General features: G+C 48.0%; 1 protein-coding gene across 2 annotated transcripts; it reads right to left on the bottom strand.

Moving 5' to 3' along the window:
• Positions 1–148: 148 nt before the first annotated feature.
• Positions 149–17,735, bottom strand: Sdcbp2 (syndecan binding protein 2). Of its 2 annotated transcripts, none has more exons than XM_021155576.2 (9): positions 17,595–17,735; positions 7,518–7,590; positions 6,286–6,355; positions 5,228–5,328; positions 3,685–3,843; positions 2,928–3,103; positions 2,677–2,848; positions 883–974; positions 149–631 (listed from the first exon to the last, which is right to left on the bottom strand). In XM_021155576.2, exons 2-9 carry the CDS (start codon positions 7,569–7,571, stop codon positions 577–579), a joined length of 879 nt encoding a protein of 292 aa, XP_021011235.1. In that variant the 5' UTR covers positions 7,572–7,590; positions 17,595–17,735; the 3' UTR covers positions 149–576. The 2 variants fall into 2 exon arrangements, with proteins under 2 accessions (XP_021011235.1, XP_029324923.1); XM_029469063.1 differs by lacking the exon at positions 17,595–17,735 and adding an exon at positions 17,496–17,540 and having other exon boundaries at positions 150–631.
• Positions 17,736–22,985: the final 5,250 nt, after the last annotated feature.

Genomic DNA, 22,985 nt, shown 5'->3' with positions numbered 1-22,985 from the left:
CATCTCACAGCACATAGACCACTCACTGCTCCCAGAGGCACACACATATGACCTTGGCCTGGCCACTGTCCAAAAACAAAGGCTGCCCTGGCAAGTCATGGGACCCTCTGGTTCTGGAGTTTTCAGGAACTTTCAAGACCGGGGCTGTGTTTTAAATCCACTCTTTATTCAGAAGACAGTGGAGGGTTACCATTTATCTGTACATGACCCGTGACAAAGATCGACGAAGACAAAGAACACACAAGGCATTCCTCTGTCCAGTCAAGCGGCTGACTTCCTAGATGAGGCAAGGTCTGCAAAAGGACGCAGCAGCACTCAGTGAGTGACATTCTGCTGTTCTGCCTAAGAGCCCAGCATCTAGGGCACAGAGAACCAGGTCCCAAGTCCCACCTGTGCCTCAGCATAGCTAGGAGTCAGGATCCAAGGAGGCCTAAAATCGGCAATGACAGACTCAATATACATCACCTGGGACACATCCCTGCAATACCCAGGCAGCAAGCCAGCTGCAACCTGTCATCTGAGGACTGCTGTCTTCCCTGCAGGATGGTGGGAAGCCTGCGCTGCCCTCCTGGAACTTCAGGTGTCTGGAATGGAGTGGTCCATGGTGTGGTGAAGCAGCAACGGGGACAACCTAGACAAGGCAACAGTGACGGTGACTGAAACCACAGCTTCCTTCATTCTCACCCCAGCCGGTTCACGCCACAGGAGATGCATTCATCCCCCACCTCTAAGGACTTCAATTCATGAGAAGCCACCATGGAGCCGATGAAAGATCAAAGACAGAGCAGAGCAGACCCATGCTCTGGGTCAGCACCACAGCTGTCAGGGCATGGGGCCTGGTGGGGTGGGGCAGAGTGCAGAGGTGGGGTATAATAGCCTTACTTTTTGATCATATGCTCGTAGATCACAGTGGGAATAATGGTCAGTGTGATGACATTTCCAGCTGTGGTCAGAATCTCAGTAACTTTTTTGTCCTGAAGAGGAAGAAAGTGCTTGGTCATCCAGGGATAGCACCACAGCCCAACTGTGGGTGCTGTCCTCTAGCTTTGGCTAGAGGACAGCACCCACACCTCACATCAGCCTGCAGTAGCAGGCTTCCCAGGACCCTGGACATCTCAGGTGGGGTATTCCTCTCATCTGAGAATTGCCATGGTCATGACACTGGCCTCCCAGTCCATGAAGGCCATCCATCCATATGGACCTAATAGCACTGTCCCACCAATGTAATTCTTGGGCCCCTACCAACTTTGTTGGGCCCAGTCACACTTGGGCTCCAGTGGGAGACACTGTATCCACCTGTATCCACAGGCTCTTGCTGCCTCACCAGCCTCTCCCACACCTCATTGACTAGTACGAAAAGCTTGAGAAACTGCTCAGACCATGAAGAGAATAACAGACAATCTCCATGCAAAGGGTGTCCAGCAGTTGAATGACTACAGCTGTGGTGATGAGCCTCTGGTCCATCCTCGGGCCCTGGTGACCATTGTTTTGCATTTATAAGGAATCTGGTTCTGTGCTTTCTTAGTTTGAGGAAAAGATGCTTCAGAGGACTACCGGTGGCCACCAACTTTGAAAAATGATGGGTCCCAAAAAGTACAAGTACAAGACACTTCTCAAAGAGCATAGAACCAGTAACTAAGGGTCTCGTGGTACTGCCACTAGACAGAGTAACTTGCAAGTTCAGTGATGCTCCGGGCCATCTAGGCAGCTGTAAGAACCAGAGCTGAGCATGGCCACTCTTAGCATTATGACTGAAGCGGTCTGCAGCTGCTCACGGTGGCATTACTGCATTCAGATTTTCAAGCACAGACTGTGGTGGCCTTTTGCTTGGTCACAGAGAAATGGGAGAGGATGCATGAGGAGGGATCCAGACACAGGAAGAATTTCCTGAACACAGCAGCACAAGCCACCAGAATCAGTCTCCACAGAAGGTGAGGGGAGACTGCCCCCAAGGAAACAGACACACAATAGAAGTGGCTTGGGGCCTCTATGGAATGAGATGCCACCACCCACCCATGCACACATGGGGTGGAGCAGCTCAGCCACTGTGGAGCGGCATGAGGTCAGGACTGAGTCACTTCATCTGTTCATGGCTCAGACCACACAATTCATCACTGCCTGTTCCCAGAAGACACCCATCTTTCCAGATCTATAGCATGTGCTTAAAGCCATGTGCACCAGCTCGCTTTGTAAAGATATAATTCATCTGCCCTCACTGAAGAATAAGCCAAGGTCGGAAATGGATTTCTAAGTCAGTATTCTAAAGGAAGCTCCATTACTGAGTGTAAGCAGCATCCAAAGAGAAGTGCCACATGGGAAAGGAGGCGGAGGAAGAAGAGGAAGAGGAGGGAGAAGAAGAGGAGGAGGGGAGAGGAGGAGTGGGGAGGAGGAGGAGGAGGGAGAGTCTTTGTGGCCAGCAACAACCTGGGTGCCCATGTACCCACACATTACAACACTCCTCTGGTACACCCTGTGTATTAGGAAGGAAGGAATTCTTACTAGGCAGCTACTCATTCTGATTAACGTCACACACAAAGTCATACTAAAGCCCTCATCAACCTTAGGAGAGGAAGTTGAGGCTCTGGCGGGTTTCCCAGACTATGCAGACAGGAGCTGTCCCACATTCATCATCTCCACACTGACCACATTTCCTGACAGGGCTACACCACCGCCTACCTTTAGCCCAATGACGTTCTGTCCATTCACCTCACACACATAGTGGTTGGTTAGAAGTCCATTGCGGGCTGCGGAGCTTCCCTTTACCACAGACACGATCTTCCCCTTTTTGATGGAAAAGCCAACTTGCCCTGAGCTGTCTTTGTGCATGGTGACAGTCCTCTGGAATGGCCTGGTGGAGAGTGACAGTAAGCTGGGTTTGCAGGTGTGGCTGGGCTAGGCAGGGAGGATGCTGGGACCTGGATACCCACCTGTCCCGAACAACCATGACAATCTTCTCCGCTGATGCCTTCTTCAACACCTTGTGAGCTTTGTGTGTGTTCCACCCAGCACAGTCACAGCCATCAATCTGCAGGATCTGGTCCCCAAAGCGCAAACCCACAAGGGATGCAGGGGTGTTGGCCTGGACCAGCTGCACAAAGAGCCCCTGGGAAGCAGGACCCCAGAGTTAGCACCCCTGGCTGCCTGAGCCCAGGCCCCTCCTCTAAGATTTTTTCCCCATATCCTGTGAGCTTACAGTGTAGTGGGACCTAAGATCTGTGAGGGATACACAGGTTACCCCTATTTTCCTGAAGGAGGAAACACACAGAGTAAGCTGAATCAGAATTTCAGCATCCTGATCAGTTCTCCTATACTGCCCTTCTCAAAGATGTCTGGCTGGTTTTCTCTACAGTCATCAGGAAGCCATATACACGGGAGTTATGGCACAGGAAAATGGGGTAGGGGGTGAGAGACTCTTGAGTGGTTGGAGCCTTGTATGGGGCTAATTCCTTCTGCAACAAGGCACAGCCTCAAGGCCTCAGATATTAAGGTGCCTTCTTAGAATCTTCCTTGCTATAAACAGAGGCTCTCTGAGCTCTGAGAGGGGAGGCTCCTATATACTATACTATCTTAGGCTGCTGGGTGACTGTCTCAAAGAGGAACTTGTATTCCTAGGGCTGTGACAAGGCTATCTCGCACCAGAGGAGCACACTCTCCTCCAAAGGGTCCTCCTCAGACACTGCTTACCTTGTCAACAGCCTGCAGACGAAGTCCAGTCTTGCCACGTTCATCCTTGCACAGGTGGATCTCTCGCACGCCAGGCTTGATCTCTGCGCGCAGTATACCCAGGTTGTTCCCAGATACTGGAGCTACCACCTGGCCAGGTCCAGGGCTAGTGACCACCATCTGCAGATACAGTAGTGGGAGTGTGTGTGTGTGTGTGTGGGGGTTCAGCCAGGCACCTGGGGCCCATGCCTCAAGGGTCTCTGAGTTCTAGGTAGGGACCAAACAGTCCCTGCGTTCCCCTCTCACACACTTTGCAGAGGCTGAGAGAAAACGGAGCTCAGTGACACCACTAGAGAGCACCAAAATCCACGTCCCTAAGCATGAGTGGAGGGAGAGAGGAGGCTGGGTTCAGGAAGGGGTCACTGTATCTTCCAAAGGAAATGAATATCAAGAAAAGATGCCCTTAAATTTCACTTAAAAAAAAAAAAAAGACAATTGCACAGTAAATAGCGAGTTGTCAAAGATGACAGGGCTAGTTTTGACTTTGTCTTGGACAAAATAATTTGAACCCAAAATAAAAATTAACAAACAACCCCTCCTATAGATATCCAGAGGCTGTCCAGTCTCACCAGACACAGGGCTATACAATCTGACCAGTGCACTGAATCAAGCAAACAGAAAAGATCACACAGGACGGGAAGACAGCGTTGCTCCTGGTGATAGATACCGTGATCGCCCACTAGCATGGCTGCAGAAATCGAAAACTCCTAGCCATGAGCTAGATACCAACACTCATCAAGATCTAGAACTCAGGGTCAGCATACGGAGATCAACTGGGCTGGGACAGGGACATTCAACTGTAGTCTTAGCTGCCAAGGAGGCTGACGTAAGAGGGTCACTCAAACCCAGCAGTTAGAAGTCAGCCTGGGCAACAGACTCAACTATTTATCTGCACCTGATCACCCTCCCCAAAAAAGCAGAAAAAATGAGCTATGTGTGGATCTAAGAAGACACGTGCAGAGACTGTATACCAAAGGCGACAAAAATCTAGGTTGCAGAAACATTAAGAAAGACCTAAGCAAACAGTTTCCCGTGTGCACACACTGGAAGATCTAGCAAAGCAGCCAATGCCTGCGACACAGTCACAGCACATTTCTATAAAAGCTCTACAGCTGTCGACCAATCCCATATACAGTGCACATACATACAGAGAAAATAATCATAGATGTAAAAATAAAACAAATCCTTTTCAAAGACAACCAAGGAGAGGGGTTGTTTAATTTCAGCACTTGGAAGGCAGAAGCAGACAGATTTCTATGACTTTGAAGCCATTTGGGTTTACAAAGCCAGTACCAGGCTAGCCAAGGCTACAACAGTGAGACACTGTCTAAAAAAAAAAAAAAAAAGTAGCAATCATAATTTAGGATGAGTGCATCTGCTCCTAATTACTGGTATAAAGAATGTCTGGTTTGACATGCATGCATATATGTGTACACACACACACACCTTTTAAAATCGCAAGACCAAAAGGTAGGATATTTAGTGGCAGGAGACAAATACCTACATTGTCACCATCTGGAATCTGAGTGAGGTTCTTCTGAACTTCTTGGCTAGAGAGGGACAGTCCCATATAACTTTCCAGTTCTGCCAGGTTTGGATACAACTCTGATGGTAAGGAAGAGACAAGGTGTCACTCGGGCTTCTGCAGAGCCACCCTGGCTGGCTCAGGGCCACTCTTTTTCCATGAAGTTAGGGAAATTCACCAAGGCTACCCTGATCCCCTGAGTATGTCCTGTGCTCCGGGGATGCTTGCAGGTGGCCTGGGCCAGCTCTGCCGAAGCTTGAAGCACCTTTGTCTCGGAGCAGCCTCAGACAGACCCTCCTATACGGCTGAGGAACTCAGCTCAACTGCTTTGGCACCCTTTGGACAATTAACACAAAGCCAGAGCAGGTTCGAGACCACTAGGGACCACAGGCCATGGTGGGGTAAGGGGGGACAGCTCAGGGAGCCAGCAGAGCCCTGACAAGAAGAGGAACCATGGGCCCTAGTTTAAGCTTCTCTCACAGGACTGACCTGTGGTTGCTATGAGCATCTGAATGGGCTACCTCAGACATCTGGTCTCCCCCAGATGGCCTGCCCATCCACCATCCACCAAGCCAGGCAACTAGTGCCTCACTAGGTTTCTCTAATGTTTCCTCCAAGGGTGAAGGTTAACTGTACATGGGCCTCCTCTAAAAGGACAGGTGAGAAACGGGCGTTGAGAAGTGGCCAGGATACTGGGCCATATCCTCAGGCTCAGCAGAGCCCACACACCCAGGAAAGGCAGGTGCCCAGCCCTGGGGACAGGAGCTTCAAAAGTCGCCTTCTTGCTGGGCGTGGTGGAGCACGCCTTTAATCCCAGCACTCGGGAGGCTGAGGCAGGCGGATTTCTGAGTTCGAGGCCAGCCTGGTCTACATTGTGAGTTCCAGGACAGCCAGGGTTATCCAGAGAAACCCTGTCTCAAAAAAAAAAAAAAAAAAAAAAGTCGCCTTCTCGGCCTGGGTGACAGGTCCAACAGTGCTGGGATGCATGGTGGTGCTGAGGCCGTCATTGCACGAACACTGGGGTCAGGCTCACTCACCTGAAAGTGGGGGTGCAGAAGCCATCGGGGCTGGCAGAGTTGGCATCGTGGGTGAGGCTCTGCCCTGGGCCTGAAAAAAGAACATGAAGTGTTGCTCGTCTGTAGCTTGGACCCCAGGAACTCTTGGAGCCTGGGACTCTCTGAGGCAGGGACTCTGAGCATTGAGTAGTATGACTGTAGACTTGTGAGAAGTGTGATTGTAGATTTGTGGTAGCTGCATGTGCTCACTCACTCTGAGCGTGCTCTCAAAGCTGAATGGATGCTCTGCAGCACCTAGGGTAACTGTGGTTTATATTCAGCAACTGCTAATATCTCAAAATAGCTAGTGGAGAGGAGTTTGAGTGTTGCAAGCCCAAAGAGCTAAGTCTGAAATGATGGCTGTGCCAGCCACCTTGATCTGACTGGTACAGTGTATATAGAAGTTGAAATGTCACATGTACCCCCATGAGTATGTATAGCCACAAATTGTAAATTAAAAATCAAAATGGCATATTTTTAAAAAAATGTGGCCTTTTGGGGGCCAGAGAGATGGCTCAGTGGTCAAGAGTACTTGCTGCTTTTGCAGAGGACCTAAGTTCAATTCCCAGCACCCACATCACAACTGACAACCATCTACAACTGGCGTTTCAGATCTGATGCTCTATTCTGTCCTCTGAGGGCACTGGAGTTGCATACTGTACATATACATACATGCAGAGAAAACATGCATATTATAAAAATAAATAAATCTCTTTATTTAATGTGGCCTCTTTGGAAATGCATCTTTCTGGCAGAAAGTCCTCTAATACCTGGGACCAACTATTTTCTATCCATAGCAGCCAAAGCATAAAAGCCCACTCCCAACCAGGGAGAGAGGCTGAAATTTCCAGGCTTCTGGGAACATTGAGGATGTGGGGTGAAGGTGGAAGAGGCTGTTTGGGACTGAGCAGGCTGAGCCCATGCCCTGGGTTTCCTGCTGAAGCTGGCTGGCACCTTGGTGTCCCTTCAGAGGATGGAAGAAGTGCTTGAACCCACCTCACTGTGGCTGCTTTGTCTTTGCCTGCTCAGACTCCACGGGCCTTGACTCCTGGACTCTCCCTTTACCCACCAGCCTTTGCACTGGGTCCCAGGGCTTCCCTGGAATTCCCAAGGGCTCCCAGTACCCAGGATCCTCCAAGATAAGCCTTAGTTACTGGTGTTAATCCCCATGGTCACCATCAGGGACTCTAGGCAAACAGAGCCTAGTTCCTTACCTGGATGACTTGGCCCACCTTCAGATCCTCCAGAGATGGATACAGGACAGACATAACTGCCTGCGGAAGCACACTGCAGAATGCAGAGGGCAATAAATCGTTAGAAAAAAAGACAGGACTGCTGCCTCCTGCCACCTATGTCCCACAGCACGCTGAGACCATCACCATCTTAAAAATGAGGATTTTACACCAGTCTGTTTCTCAAGCTCATAAATCGCCACCCACAAAATTCCTGACTGATTCTGGACCTTAGAAACGAAACCTAGTGGACCATGCAGGATGTACCCAGAAGAAAAGACAGGGTCAAGGGCCTCCTTTTTCCTGCCATGTGTAAAAAGTCAGATGAGCTAGTAAGGTCTCCCCATCCTGTTTGGTGGGTGCCCATGGAACAGCTGCTGCATACCAGGCGAGGCTGGGAGCTGGAACAGTATCGCCCACAACCACAGGCATTGGGACTTTGCATTTAAGCAGAAAGGTGGGAGACTCTAGAAAGCCTCCCAATCTCTTCCTTCCTTCCTCTTTCCGTTCCACAGTCTGCCATCTGGCCTAGGGTTACCATTGCTGTGATGAACACTACAACCAAGTCAATCTGGGGAGAAAAGGGTGGTTTCTTCCCCCCCCCCCCCCATGAGGCCAGCATCACTGAATGCAGTTAAGGAAAGAACTTGGAGGCAGGAGCTGATGCAGAGGCCACTTAGGGGTGCTGCTTTTTGGCTTGCTCAGCCTGCTTTCTTACAGAACCCAGAATGACCAGCCTAGGGTAGCACCACCCATGGAATGTGTCCTACAGACCTGCCTATCACAGGCATTTTCTCAACGGAGGATCTGTCCTCTGACTCAAGCTTGTGTCAAGTTGACCCAAAAACTAGTTGGTACAAGTGGCCCTTTGTTAACTTGACAAGCACATCACTTATTAAGTATAACCTTTCTTCTCTTGGTGTCCTCAAGATCTCATATTAATACTACAATCAGTGTTTACAAATTCAAACATTTTAAACCTTCCGTCTCTTTAAAAATCCAAGGTCTTGAGGCTGGAGAGATGGCTCAATGGTTAAGGGCACTGACTGATCTTCCAGAGGTCCTGAGTTCAATTCCCAGCAACTACAACTTTACCACAGTTCACAGCCATCTGTAATGGGATCTGATGCCCTCTGCCCTCTTCTGGTGTGTCTGAAGACAGCAACAGTGTACTCACATATATAAAATAAATAAATCCTTTTTTTTTTTTTAAAAAAAAAGGAAATTCAAGGTCTCCTTAAAATCCAAAGTATCTTTAAGAATTCAAAGCTTCTCAACTGCAGGCTCCTATAGCATCAAAACCCCCTTTTTACTCCAAATGTTAAGAGCCAAGTGGTAGTGCTGCTGCATGGCACATTGGAGGCCCTGGGTTCTACACCAGCACCACAGTGCTCCTTTGGAAGGATAGAAAAACAAACATATAAGGAAGAAAGGAGGAGGAAGAGGAGGAGGGGGGGGAGGAGGAGGAGGAGGAGGAGGAGGAGGAGGAGGAGGAGGCACTAAACACACATACACTTTATCATCCTGCATGAGAATCTGTAGCACCTAAGCAAGGTGCTCAATGCAGTCCCAACTATCACCTCTTAAAAACATGCCATTTCCTCCCTAGGTCAAACTCCAGGGGAGTTTCCCCTTTTGGGTTCTTACCTTTACCTGACCCAGTCATACTTCCTGCCCTTTGCTAGGCAGGCTACTCTAGCTGGATGCTCCACCCTGTCTGTCACCTCCCTCTTGCTGTGCCCACCTCCCAGAGTAGAGGTCACTGCCCTGCCACCCTGGGCCCTGCCCCCAGACAGGCTCTGAGCTACATACCCACTTCCATCTCTTAGGTATCCTGTGCTTCCAAGCTCACTACCACTTCTAATGGTTAAGGTATGTCCTTCTCGCCCACATGTAATAGGAATGCTAGGAGGTGGCATAGGGAACTGACTAGGCTGTGCCATGATGATGTGAACCCAACCCCGTGACCCTGAATGACCCACAGACACCTAGGGCATTCTCATGAGTCATTTCTCCCTCTGTACCTGCCACCCAAGCCAAGTTCTTAACTCCCCTCCCCACCGTCCCTCTTGTGTGTCACCAAGTTCCCTCTCACCCATATCCCTGCCCATCATTACTGACATAGCACTCCTAAACAGGTCATGACCGCTTCCTCTGCTCTTCAGACAGTACCCAGCAGGCCTTTTAAGCATGAAACTAGGATGTTGTGGCTTTGCTTAAAGCCCCCTGCCTCTTGGAGGCAGAAGCTGATGCAGAGGCCATGGAGGGGTGCTGCTTACTGGCTTGCTTCTCGTGGCTGAGCTCAATCTACATCCTTGTAGAACCCAGGACCATCAGCCCAGGGTGGCAACACCCACCATGAGAAGGGCCCTCCCACATCAACCACTAATGAAGAAAATGCTCTATAGGGTTACTTATAGCTGGACCTTATGGAGGCATTTTTTTTTCCCTAATTGAGGTTCCCTCCTTTCAGATGACCCTAGCTTATGTCAAGTTGACAGAAGAACTAACCAGCACAGTTGACTCCTTGACGACCTGACACACAAACACATCACTGTTGAGCCATAACTTCCCTTTTTTGCTCATCCAAGAGCACACATTAATATCAGCATCAAAATGTAAAACATTCCAACTTTTAAAGGTCTCACAATCTTTAGAAATTCTAACGCTTAAATCTTCAGTCTCTTTAAAATATTCAAAGTCTCTCTATAAATCCAAAGTCTCATTAGAAGTTCAAAATCTCTCAACTGGGGGCTACTATAAAATAAAAATAAGTTAAGTACTCTCTTATTCCATGAGAGAAGAACCAAGGCACAGTCACAATCAAATCAAAGAGAAACCAGACTTCAGCTCACTAAATAACTCAGTGTCCAGCTTCTGGGATTCGCTCACAATCTGTGGGCTCCTCCAAAGGCTTGGATCACTTCTGCAGCTCCACCCTCTGCAGCACACACAGCTTGTTTCCGAGGCTGGGGCCAGATCCAATGCATTGCTGCTGCTATTATTGGCAACCATCCCATGATAGTGGTCCTGTATACAGAGCCAAGCCTCCATGACCCCTGCATACCTTCAAAACCAGTACCACCTGGGTGACACTTAGTGTAAGTTTAGCTGCCAACATATGGTACAGCGTTGCCTGCCTCTAGAACACTGAGCTGACTCTCAGGAAACATTTCCCAGATTTCACCTCACTGAGGCCTCTCTTTTTAATCACCATTAATTTCTTGGCCACAGCTGATTAGCATCAGTTGTCCCAGTAAAATAATGTCTTTACTTCAGTAATTAATGATTCTTCAGCCCCAGCTGACCAGAACCACCGATTCTTAATTCAAACCATCAAGCAGCTATGATAGTCTTTGCTTCTCTCTGAAAGCTCACAAGTCAGGCCTCCATTATCTTTACTGCTTTTAACACTACATTCTAATCTTCCAACCTCTCACAGCAGCTTGCCAACCTTTGAACACTCAATAGTTTTTCCAGCCCACAGTTCCAAAGTCCTTCCTCAATCCTCCCCATAACAACATGGTAAAGTAGATCACAAGCAGTAGTCTACAATCCTGGTACCAATTTCTGTCTTAGATCTATTATTGCTGTCATGAAACATCACGATCAAAGCAACTTGAGGAGGGCAGGATTTATATGACTTACATATTGTGAATCATAGTTAAGAGGGAAGTTAAGGCAGGAACTCGAACTGAAACCAAACAGGAACCTGGAGGCAGGAGCTGATGCAGAAGCCACAGAGTACTGCTTACTGGCTTGCTTCTCCTGACTTACTCAACCTGCTTTCTTACAGCACTCAGGACCATCAGCCCAGGAGTGGTCCCACCCACAGTGGGGTAGGACCTCCACACCAACCACTAACTTAAGAAAATGCTCTACAGAATTGCCTACAGCCGGATCTTATAGAAGCATTTTCTCAGTTAAGGTTCCCTCCTCTCAGATGACTCTAGCTTCTGTCGAGTTGATATAAAACTAGCCCCCCCCCCCCACACACACACACATCAGTAGCTCCTGTGGAACCTAGCCTGTATTTTCTGAAATGGCCCACAAGGGCTCCCTGAATCTTCCTTGGAATGGAACTGGTGACCCAAGGTCCAGATGTAAAGAAATTATGTATTTGACCTTTCAGAATATATAGCGATTTGCTGCTTAAATACAAAATTGCAGGTGCTACACTTAACAGATTCCCAAAGAGCAGGAAGCTTTGGCAACTGAAGATTCAGGTGAACAGCCACAGACTCTAGTGTGCATGGTCCCACCCCTCTCCATCGTCTCCTTCACCAAGGCCACTTTCAATGGAATTGAGTTCCAATAAATTTCTGTTTGCAAATTTTGTTTATTTATTGGTTAATTTTTCAAGACAGAGTTTCTCCTTGTAGCCCTGGCTGTTGTGTTCCAATAGATTTCTGTTTGCAAATTTTATCTCTCTATCTCTCCCTCTCTCTCTCTCTCTCTATCTATCTCTATCTATCTATCTATTGTTTTTCAAGACAGTTTCTACCAGTAGCCCTGGATGTCCTGGAACTCACTCTGTAGACCAGGCTGGCCTTGAACTCACAGAGATCTTCCTGGCTCTGCCTCCCAAGTGCTGGGATTAAAAGCATTTGCCACTACCACCAAACCTGCTTTTGTTTGCAGTTTTGACCTTACTTCCCGGCTCCACATCTTTCCATGTGTCCCTCCCCAGCCTTTACTTTCAACAGCTGCAACAAGGAGATCCTTTCAGGTAATGAAATGAATCTCACTGTCTTCATCCTCTCAGTCTTGGAGAGTATTGCTCCCTCTGTCTAGCATTCTGTCTGAGTCCCAGATTCTGCTCCTTGTCCAGCTCGTGCCAGATGATTCTCAAGTCTAAAATAAGAGGATCCTTCTCATAGGAAGCCTGATCTGATTTGTGCTCTGTAGTGCTCCCCCATGTCCTTACTCCTGCTTGTCCACTAGTCTTCTAGTTGATTCTACTTGTCTAGCTGTTTTGTTAGACTGGGAGTCCCCAAAGGGCCTTCTCATTGACTGCAGAACTCCTCAAATGCATGCATGGAGGGGAGTGGAATGCAATGATAGGCCAGAGGCAATATATTTGGCCCCTTCCACACCTCCCCTAGTAAAGCAAAGTTCTGCTACTTCAAGACCACGCCCTTCTTAGGAATGGAATCAAGAACCAGAGGACTAAATGCACCTTATGTCTCAATCTTGGGTAGTTCCTTACATATGAATTGTCAGGTCATAGACCTGCCCCTTTGAGATGATCACTCTATGGGACAAAAATCCTTCAGCCTGATTTATGGTCCTAGCCAGGACCTGGCTCCTCTGTGTTCTCTTTCACATAGACTATCCTAGACTAAATCGTGTGGTGTGGCACTTCCTACCACTCTCTGAAAGTATATAAAAAATGTTTCTGACACAGCCCCCCTTCCCTGTTCTGTCTATAATGGCTGTCTTTCTGACTTTTAAGCTCTCTCTTTTAATGAAGTTCCTCTCTAAGTTTCAAAGGGAAACCTCTCCTGTCCTTAAAGGCTCCATTCATGCCTCTGAAAGAAAGTCATCATCTCTTCTTATGCTTTGCCCTGTCAAGACCTGATCTGTGGTCTCAAGGCTCTTTCCCCTAACAAAGTTTATTCCTGAAAGGTGTTTTTGTGTCAGCTCCTTCCCTAGATCAGCCAAATCAACTCACTCACTCATGTACCCACTTGTAGCCCCTCCTCTTATCTGACATGAACACATGAACAAAATCTGAAAATTAAAAAAGCCACTTCTAATTTGTACTGAAAAATATAAGTAGCATGGTCAGGACTCCTTCCTAGATGGGGTTGTACCTGCTTTCTTATGACTCAAGTACCCAACCAGCCCTTGGCTGATTTTTGTTGCCTGCCTGGCTGCTAGGATAGCTGCAGTTCCTTGTCCTAGGCTAGCCTTTGGGGGCAGAAATGAGGATCCTAAGAATTTCCTAGGGGCAGGAAGCATATGATTCTAATCTCCTTTTAGAGCAACTTCAGGAAAAGACCCCTTCACCTGGGGTCTGCCCTACCATGTACACCCTCCTGGAGACTTTTAACCTTGAAATAACACTCGGCAGTTACCATCTACCAAATTATGCTTTGCCACCAGTATGCACTATGCGGATGCGAACCTAAGAGCCACCTGTATCCTTTTTTCCAACAGCAAAGGAGCAGATGCATTTTGCCCTTTGGGAGAAAACAGGCTCAGAGACCCACTTCCTGGAACACTTTCATCACTGCTTTAGCAAGGAATGGTACAAATTCTTTTTACTGAAAACTGCTGTCCTTCCCCTCACTATAAGGCATCCTTGCCTGGGCAGTAACTCAAGATGAATTCCAAACCGCCCCTTTCCTTTAAAAAATGAAAGCACGTGGGTCAGACACCGCACTCTTCATGCACCGAGTACCCGGGAGGGACTCAACTGTCCAAGGCCTAGCCTCTGTACGCCCCTACGTCACGCGCTTCCACGACCCTAAGCTGCCTTTACTCCCCTATCCAAGGGTTCAGAACTTAGCCGGAAGCTGCGTCTCCGCTTGTGGTCTCTAACGCCTGCGCAGAAACCCTGCTTAGCTGCGTGTGGTGCCCACGACGCATGTGCACCAAGTCTACTTGCGTGCGGGCGCGCGCGGGGTTTCGGGATGGGGCCTGTGTTCCCAGGATGCCCCACGGCTGCGGAGTCACCTTGACAGCTTTTTTTCTCCCGGGAATTGCAGAATGTGCCTGTGCCCGGCTTCAGACTTTCCAAAGAGACCCGCAATGCAGTGGAATATGCGACCGGAAAGGCCAGCCTGCCTCTGCAGCCCTCCTCATGCATTCCTAAAAAGACTTAGAGCCCGTGGTTCTTCCGAAGGCCCCTTGTGGATCTATGCTCGTCAGACCATTTGATTTACAATGGGTGGGAGAAGAAAGCAAGAGTCGACACCCCGCCCCGCTGCTCGTTCTGAAAAGGAGATCCCCTCTCCCTTTGATTTAGAAGCGCTTTCAAGTCCCTAGGTGGTTGCTTCTGGTGTCATGCTCTCAGGATTGTGGCCTGGCGCCTACTTTTGACCTGCCCTAGTTGAAGATGCAGGCGCACCAACCACTAGGGCTAGAACCATTGGGCGTCTGCTGCCTAGGGAAGTGGACTTGCCTGAGGGAATCACTTCCTGCGGAAAATTAAACCAATCACCCTCTCAGGCATTGGTATGCAGGTGAAAAGCTAGAAAATCAAGGAAACCTCCAAGACTTGCCTGTGGCCATGAAGGATGGAACGTTTAAGCCTGTGAGAGTAGAGTGTGCTATTCCTGGATAGGGAGGCGCGGGCATAAATTCCACCTGCTTTTTGGATATTTATTACCTTCAGGTGACTACCTTGAAATGTTCCCAAATCTTGACTGCAGCCCCACCAAATACACTTATGAATTGAACCAGAAATCAGGGACTTACCCTCAGACCCTATCTTTACCTGTTGGTGACATCATAATTAATCTCAGACTTCAGCATGGCTTTAAACATTTCATGACTGACCCCTGGTGGACATGTCGTTCTTACCCCCATTTACTCATGCATTCCCTTCATTTCAAATAGCTTGCTGATTTTAAAACTTAGCTTGCTAATCCATGCCTTCATGCCTTGGCAGAGCTGTTCCCTCTGTCTTAAATGCCATCCACAATTCACGTGGTGAATTGGTCAGTTCTAAGCCTGCCCCTAAACCCTACACCCACACAAACCCCAAGGATCTTCCCATTCACTGGTCATTATTCATTCCACACAGGCCCTGCTCTGAGCCAGGCCTTCCCTTCTGCATTTCCTAGATTGAAATTCCACCATGCTATGTTGGTTTGCTGGTCATCCTTACTAGCCAGTGTGGATCACTAGTGCCAAGCCCTGTGTCTCCATAGAGTAACAGAAGAAAAGCAGACACAGGGAAGAGAATCCGGAAAACCTAGTGTGTAGGTAGCTATTTCCTCCAAATTGAAACAACGTTCCCTCCTGGAAGGGAGTGGGAGGCCTTTGAGACTCGGGAACCTTAGGAAGCATAAAAGACTCTGAGCTCAGAAGGCTGATTCACAGAGCCCTCCCCAGGGTTATGTAAGCAGTGCACAGTGTGGTCCTCACCAATGCTGGGGTGAACTGCCTGCATCACCTAGGCTCCTTTAATCCTACTAAACTCCTCGGTTTACCACAGTGAACTAGTTTATTTTAGTTCAGCAGTTCTCAACCTGTGGGTTGCAACCCCTTTGGGGTTGAATAATCCTTTCACAGGGGTTGCCTAAGACCATCAGAAAACAGATATTTACATTATGATTCACAACAGTAACACATTTACGGTTATGAAGTAGTAACAAAAATTTATGGTTGGGGTGGTCACTGCAACATGAGGAAAACTGTATTAAATGTCTCAGCATTAGGAAGGTTGAGAGCCACTGTTTTAGTTGGTATGTCATTGGTTCTTTGAGGTGAATAGGTGTTTATACACATCTCCCCAGAAATGTCATCTGACACCTTGATAAACATTTTTCCAGTTACCACCTGTAGAAAGTCTCTTAAAGAAAAACTAGGTGTAGGGAGGGAAACTCCAGCCCTAGTGAGATACACAGAAAGTAGTGTGACAGCACAAGAGCTTGCTAAGTTCCTGCAGGTAGCTGACTCTCGGAAGGGAACCCATCCAGTCCTTGCTCCCAGGGACTTCCCTCCCCTCAATATCGTTCGATCTCCATCCCAGAGCTTTCTATACATCTTCGTATTGTAAGCAATAACAACACAGTATATCAGCAGTCAGGCCCTGGGGAATCAGCAGGGCTGGAAAGGGGCCCATTAGCCTCCATCTTTGAACTTACAGAATAAGAACACTTTGTTCCAAACTGCTGGAACTCTGGGACTCCCACTTGTTCCTGTGGACAACTCATCTATCCTTCAGAAAACAGAAGCGTGGGTTAATGTGATGGAGTAATAGCTTCTGTAAGGCCAAATTAGCCCAGGGATCTGGTGAATCGGCAAGGAGGAGGCTGTTGCTAAGCCACAAACATGTACCTCCTCCTTCCAGGGCTATACTGTGCCAGAGGGAACAGGACTCAGGAGATTCTGTTCTCCCAGTGAAGGTTCAGGGGAGGCAGAACAGAAGCCAGGGCTTTAGAGAGGCTCAACCTACTGCTTGCCTCTGACTATGAGAGCAAAGAATGGACTAGGCTCCATGTCCAATATAGTTATTTTGTAACTATAGTAAAATAACAGTTACTTTAAGCAGAGTTATCCAGGTATGAGAAGACTATTTAAATGGGTTACACATGAAGAACATTTAGCACAGTGCCTAGCACAAATAGGCAACTCCATAACTATCTGCTCATCCACCTACGACCACCTCCTAAGTCCAGGCACTGTTTTGGATGCCCACAGTAAGAAGTGAACACAATCATCACTCTTTGATGTAGGGACTTTGTAGTGAAGAGCTGCATTAAAAAGCCCCAAGACTTTGTGGGCTGTGTCAGGTGGTGGGAAGAACTGGGGAGGAGAATGAAGTGGGGTGGAGAGCGGAGGGTGGCAGTAGGATTAGGGGAGCCTTGCTGTGGAGGGGAGAGACATTTGAGTAAAAGCTTAAAGAACTGGGTGGGCAAGAACATTCCAGGGAGACAGCCCACTGCACAGACCCTGAGGTGAGCATGCCTCCCAGTGTTCAGAGGACCCTGAGGGAGGAAACCAGAGAAGATGGGAGGGGCTCAGACCCTGGAGGGCTCATGGGGCTTGGTGAGAATTTTGGCCCTTCTTGAGTGAGAGGGAGCCACAAGGGAAGTCTGAGCATCAGAGAGCCATTAGCCTTCAGGGCCTTCTGGCCAATGGATGTAGGGTAGATTAGAGGTAAGTGTAGAAGATAGAACAGTGCAGAAAATCATACATCCTCCAAACCCTGCCAGGGAGCAGAAAAGGAAAGCTTTGTTCTCATTTCCTTCTAAGAGTGAAGCAAATTAAAAGGAATTTACCTACCTAGGAAGTCCTAGAAGACAGGACAAGGGAGGGAAAGACATTGGTTGTGAGCAGGTCTTGTTTAGCTCCTTTATCCCAGCCAATACGGACTGTTCTTACCTGCTGGCTCCACACGCTGTACTCTTCTCCAGCCACTGCAGCCTCCTGGCATGTGCTGGTCGCCTGTGTCCCAGTTGGGTTCCTGCTCTGGGAAGGGTGGTGCCCGCCCCTTGTTCAGCTGACTCACTGTGGACTAGGATGGGCCCAGGTTAGCCTATGTGGCTCGGTAAACAGAGCAGTCACCCACGAGTGGGTGGGGCTAAAGCGTACAGCTGATATTCGTAGATGCTGTAGAGATGGGTTCGAACTAGGGCTACTTGGCCCTATGAGGAAGTCAGCACGGCTGTGGTGGCCTCACCCTGCCAATAGGCAGTCAGTTAACTGGAGAACAGTGAGATAGATGTCCTGAGCCTTAAAATGGCCGCATGTTGTAACCTAGTATATTTCTTAGAAATCAATTACAGTGCAGTCTCTGGATCCATCATGGTGTTTCTTTTAGTAAAACCAATCTAGAAATCCCAGAGGCCTGGCACTGGTTAAAGGAGTCACCAATCTATAGACGATGACACAATTATTAAATCATTTCAGGAAGGTGCCAAGGGGAAATATAACAATACTGAGACAGCAAATAATCACCATTGAGGTCATACCCTCTGGTTTTGTTTTCAGAAAAGTGTGTACTGCAGGAAGCCTAGAGAGCCCCACCCCCTTTCCGGCTCTCTTTCATTCCTTCTGAGATGCTAGGGACCGAGCCTTAAGCAAATGCTGCCTGACATCTCCAGACCCTGGTGAGCTTTTCAGTTTGTAGTTGTGTAGATTCCAATAATGGTAGCAAAGTGTGTGTGTGTGTGCATACACACAGACATACACACATACTGCCTTTGCCTGTGTGTGCATGTAGAAGTCAGCGATTGACAGTCTTCCTCTATTCTCCTCCACCTTAGTTTTAAGACAGGGTCTCTCACTGAACCTAGTGTTCACCATTTAAGCTAGCCTGGCTGTTCAGCAAGCCCCTGGGATCTGTCTCAGCACCTGTAGTGCAGATGTGCCTGCTGTCCACAACTTTCATGTGGGTGTGGAGAGGGCCTCATATATGCATAGCAAGCATATTACCCATCAAACCATCCCTCCAGCCTTACTTATGATTTTCCTAAGAAAGTAGTATTTTGGGGTTTTTTAAAAAATCTAATTGGAAATCTAGGAAAATTAAGGAACTGTGTTGATAGGACAGAGTTTACTTTCTTTTCCTTTGTCCCCCCCCCCCCTTGGCTGTCTTAGACCAGGCTGGCTTTGAAGGCTTAGAGATCTGCCTGCCTTTGCCTCCCAAGTGCTAGGTTTAAGGTGTGTACCACCAAATCCATCTCTAATATGTTTTTTAAACCTTGAAGCTTTTGAATGTACATTTAACCCACTACTCATATGAAAGTCAAGTTAAAAAAAAAAGGAGGAAGAGAAATTCCTGATGGGTATAGTTGGATGATGGTGTCTAGAGAGGGACTCAGGAGTGAGTCATGTGCTAGGAAATCCCCTAAGGACTGACACAGTGTGCCCACTCAAGGTGGGGTAGGTATCAGGGATGCTGGCCAGGCAGGCTCACAGCACAGTCCCCATGATGAGCCTGGTCAGATTGTACAATAGCAGATCCTGAGACACTGCCTGCCTGGGAGGAGCCCACAGCCCAGAGTGCCACACAAGGAACACATCTCAGGAGTGGTGACATCCCTGTTGATGTGGCCTTTTGCCTCTGACTCTGAGAATCATCTTGTATTGCTCATGTGTCCCAAAGGCTGAAAATTCAGTCCTTGGCTAACTGAAGGCAAGGCCTACATAGTAGATCTACAAAGAACGTTCTCACAATTAATATAGGAATCAGTGCTATGGCCAGGACTTAATTCTGTTTCTTTATAGACTTGCACGAATAGCTAAGAGGTTTAAAACACTGGTGGCCATTCATTTAGAAACTCCCTGTGAGCAATGTGGCAGATCAGTGCCACTGTAACCTTCCCTCTGGGCTCATGGCTTGTCCAGAATCCTCTGTTTACATGGAGGCTGCAGCCTACCACTGTCACTTGAAGTTGATCTATGAGGTAATGTACCTGGGCTTCCATGTTGGCAGAATGTTGTCTGTGACTTTGTTTTTCAAAACAGAGTTTCTCCATGTAGCCTTGGCTGTCCTGGAACTTGCTCTGTAGACCAGGCTTTCCTTAAACTCAAGAAGTCCACGTGCCTTGGCCTTCTGAGTGCTGGGATCAAGAGTCTGTGAGCTTCTTAACCCTGGGGCCTAGCTTCCTGCCTAGGAAGTACTTTAAAAAAAAATATGTCCCTCCTAGAAAAAACCACCACAGTTAAAAACTTAAATACTCACCCATACTTAAAAGGTTTGGTTGGGTTATCAGAGCTAAGTCCCAAGTCTATGACATCACACTAATTTCTAAATCTCTGAGCAGGGTTTCCCACAGCCACCTACTGCACAGGTTTGTCCTCAACATTATATGCACTGGTGGTGTAAAGTGCTTGGAAAATTGTGACATGGAAATGGGAGGCCACTGTCACAGTCTCATCTCTGTGACTAAGATCGATCTAAAGCTAGATGACTGTGTGACAATGAGGAATAGGTCAGTGTTGAGAGCTGTGGTCACCATGGCAACCTGGGGGACTCAGTGTGGCAGATGAGTTATAACAGAAGAGGCTTTGAAATGCATAACTGAGAGTCACAGGAAGAACATGTCTCAAGGAGAGCAGAGCTAGGGAAGGTGGTGGTGCACACCTTTAATCCCAGCACTCGGGAGGCAGAGGCAGGTGGATCTAAGTTTGAGACCAGACTGGTCTAGAGTGAATTCCAGAACAGCCACAGCTACAAAAAACAAACAAACAAACAAACAAACAAACAAACAAACAAACAAACACAGCACAAATGAAGGTGAGGTTGATACCTGGACAAGAAAATTGTTTTGACACATGCTGAAAACACCACTTGAGTTTTATATGTTCCCCACAGGCATTGGTATTAGAGGGAAGAACGTTGGGGGTACCTGTAGGCAGAGGCAATGGAGTTGGAGACTACTGATTATCATCACTATGAAGGAGCAAACAACAGATGCAGTTCCCTTCAATCAGGTCGGCCATTTCTCTACTTACCAGGTTATCACAAACTTGGAGGAGTTGTGTAATATGAAGCCAATTTTGAAAACATTCCTCAAGTTGATCATGGCAGTCCATGATCAGGAGTACCGTGACATGCTGTCCTCTAGCTAGGACATGGTGGCTGCCCATTTAAATTCATTGCAGCACTGGTTACCTGTACCATTCCAAACCAGTTAGAATTCTATTACGGATCATGGCGCAGCTCCAGAGGCTCTACCCCTAGCTGAGGAGCTACTGGCAATTGATTCAAGAGTCATTTCTCTCTCCCCTCCCTTCCCCTCTTTCTCTGAGACAGGGTATCACTATGTAGCCCTGGATGACCTGGAACTCACTGTGTAGACTAGGCTAGCATGGAACTCAGAGATCCAAGTGCTGGGATTAAAGGTGTGTGTCTCCAAGGTCAGCCTAAAAGTCACTTTTATTTAGAAAACCTTTTAACAAACTCGAGACCCTTTAGAAACGAACAGTTAATTGAACATACTTTTAAACCTTACTTTTTTTTTTTTTTTTTGGTTTTTCGAGACAGGGTTTCTCTGTGTAGCCCTGGCTGTCCTGGCACTCACTTTGTAGACCAGGCTGGCCTCGAACTCAGAAATCCGCCTGCCTCTGCCTCCCGAGTGCTGGGATTAAAGGCGTGCGCCACCACGCCCGGCTTAAACCTTACTTTTAAACTCAAGACATGGATAGGGAGTACATCACGAAAATCTACAGACAGCTGATAGTTGATGTTTTTAGCTGAAAATTGGAATTTCAAATGAAAACCAAAGTTCTTCAACTGAAATTAGAAGACTGTAGGAAGGCTGTACTTGTTAGGGTCTTGTTGTATGGACTGGTAAGCTGGTGACTCATGACGTAGTAACCTTTTCACTCGTGAAGTATGTGACTTAGTGCTTAGGAGACTAACCTCCAGATCATGTAAACACTGTGACCGGTTTCCTGACACTCACTGACAGATCCATGCACCAGCCCAGCCCCTTTCAGTTTGTTCAGAGACAGTCTGCTTGGGCCTCAGTTTCCACATTTGTTCAAGGAACAATTTGGGTGGATTCATCCCGGATTTCCCCAAGCCATCTAAAGTCGCACTGGAATCCCTGATAGGTTCCAGACATCACAGATGCCTATGTGAGAGCATTTGGTCTTCAAAGACAAAAAGTCTGCTCCTTGAACTTTCTCAGCACCATCTTTTTTTCTTTTCCTCTGCCCCCCTCCCGCTTTTTGGCGTTTGCTTCTAGGCCCGGTAGGCAAGGCCACCTTGAGGTAACAAACACAAAGCTCATTTCTCACACATGCACAGGCCTGCCAAGAACTGGCAAGTCTCCGCATCTCCTGACGTCAGTGTCCAAGGTGACAGAGTAACTGTATCTCAAAGACTGTCAGCAGCTGGGCATAGGGAAAGAGGTCTCCCTTTGAGAAGTAAGCACCCCAAATGTCACATTCTACCCTAGGTGACCCCATCAATGTAAAAAGGGTTTCAGAGCACCACATCTGGAACCCAGAACATGGGCAATATACAGAGTTGTGTCAGACATGCCCCCAGGTATCAGGCGACACTGATCACCTGGGGAGAGGGAGAACAGGTGTTCAACAGATGTCTCTACAAACCTGCCGTGACCTCCCCAAGGAGGAACCCAAAGGAGAGAGACTTGGTACTTCAGAACTTGGGTGAAGCAGGTGGCCCTGCTTTTCAAACTGCTATGCCTATAGTTGTGTCCCCAGAATTTATGCACTGAAACTCCCAGTGACATGAAGCTTTTGGAGTGTGATTAAACATGAAGGTGGAGCCACTGTGAATGAGACTCAACCCTCTTAGGAGCCTTGGACACATGCACTTCTACAGGGGAGGACACTGGGGGTACTGTACTGGCCTAGTTCCTTTTCTGAGAAAAATCAGGCGTGCTCTAACAGGGTGGTTGAGCCTTGTATCCATCCCACCATCTCATTTAAGGCCTGGCCTGTTAGGCTTGTTTGATTCCTGTTTCTAGGAATAAGACTGGTGGGTAGAAAGCTCTCAGTACCCACAGTTCAGTGCTAACAATCCTAAGGTGGCTGCTTGAGGTGGCAGGGACTGAGTGTTCCTATTTTGGGCCTGCAGAGGCCACAATTAAGGTTGGAAGGATGGGCCCCCTCAGGAGCAGTAGCCAGGGCTCCTGAGGGGAGTGGGGTAGGGTGGGGCTGTACAGACTGGCATCAGAAACAAAAGTCCTTGTGGAGCCGGGCGTGGTGGCGCACGCCTTTAATCCCAGCACTCGGGAGGCAGAGGCAGGCGGATTTCTGAGTTCGAGGCCAGCCTGGTCTACAAAGTGAGTT

This window comes from Mus caroli, chromosome 2 (assembly GCF_900094665.2).
Source record: "Mus caroli chromosome 2, CAROLI_EIJ_v1.1, whole genome shotgun sequence".
Classification (NCBI taxonomy): domain Eukaryota; kingdom Metazoa; phylum Chordata; class Mammalia; order Rodentia; family Muridae; genus Mus; species Mus caroli.
Note: the sequence above shows the minus strand (reverse complement) of the source record. Positions and strands in the feature narration are given on the sequence as shown.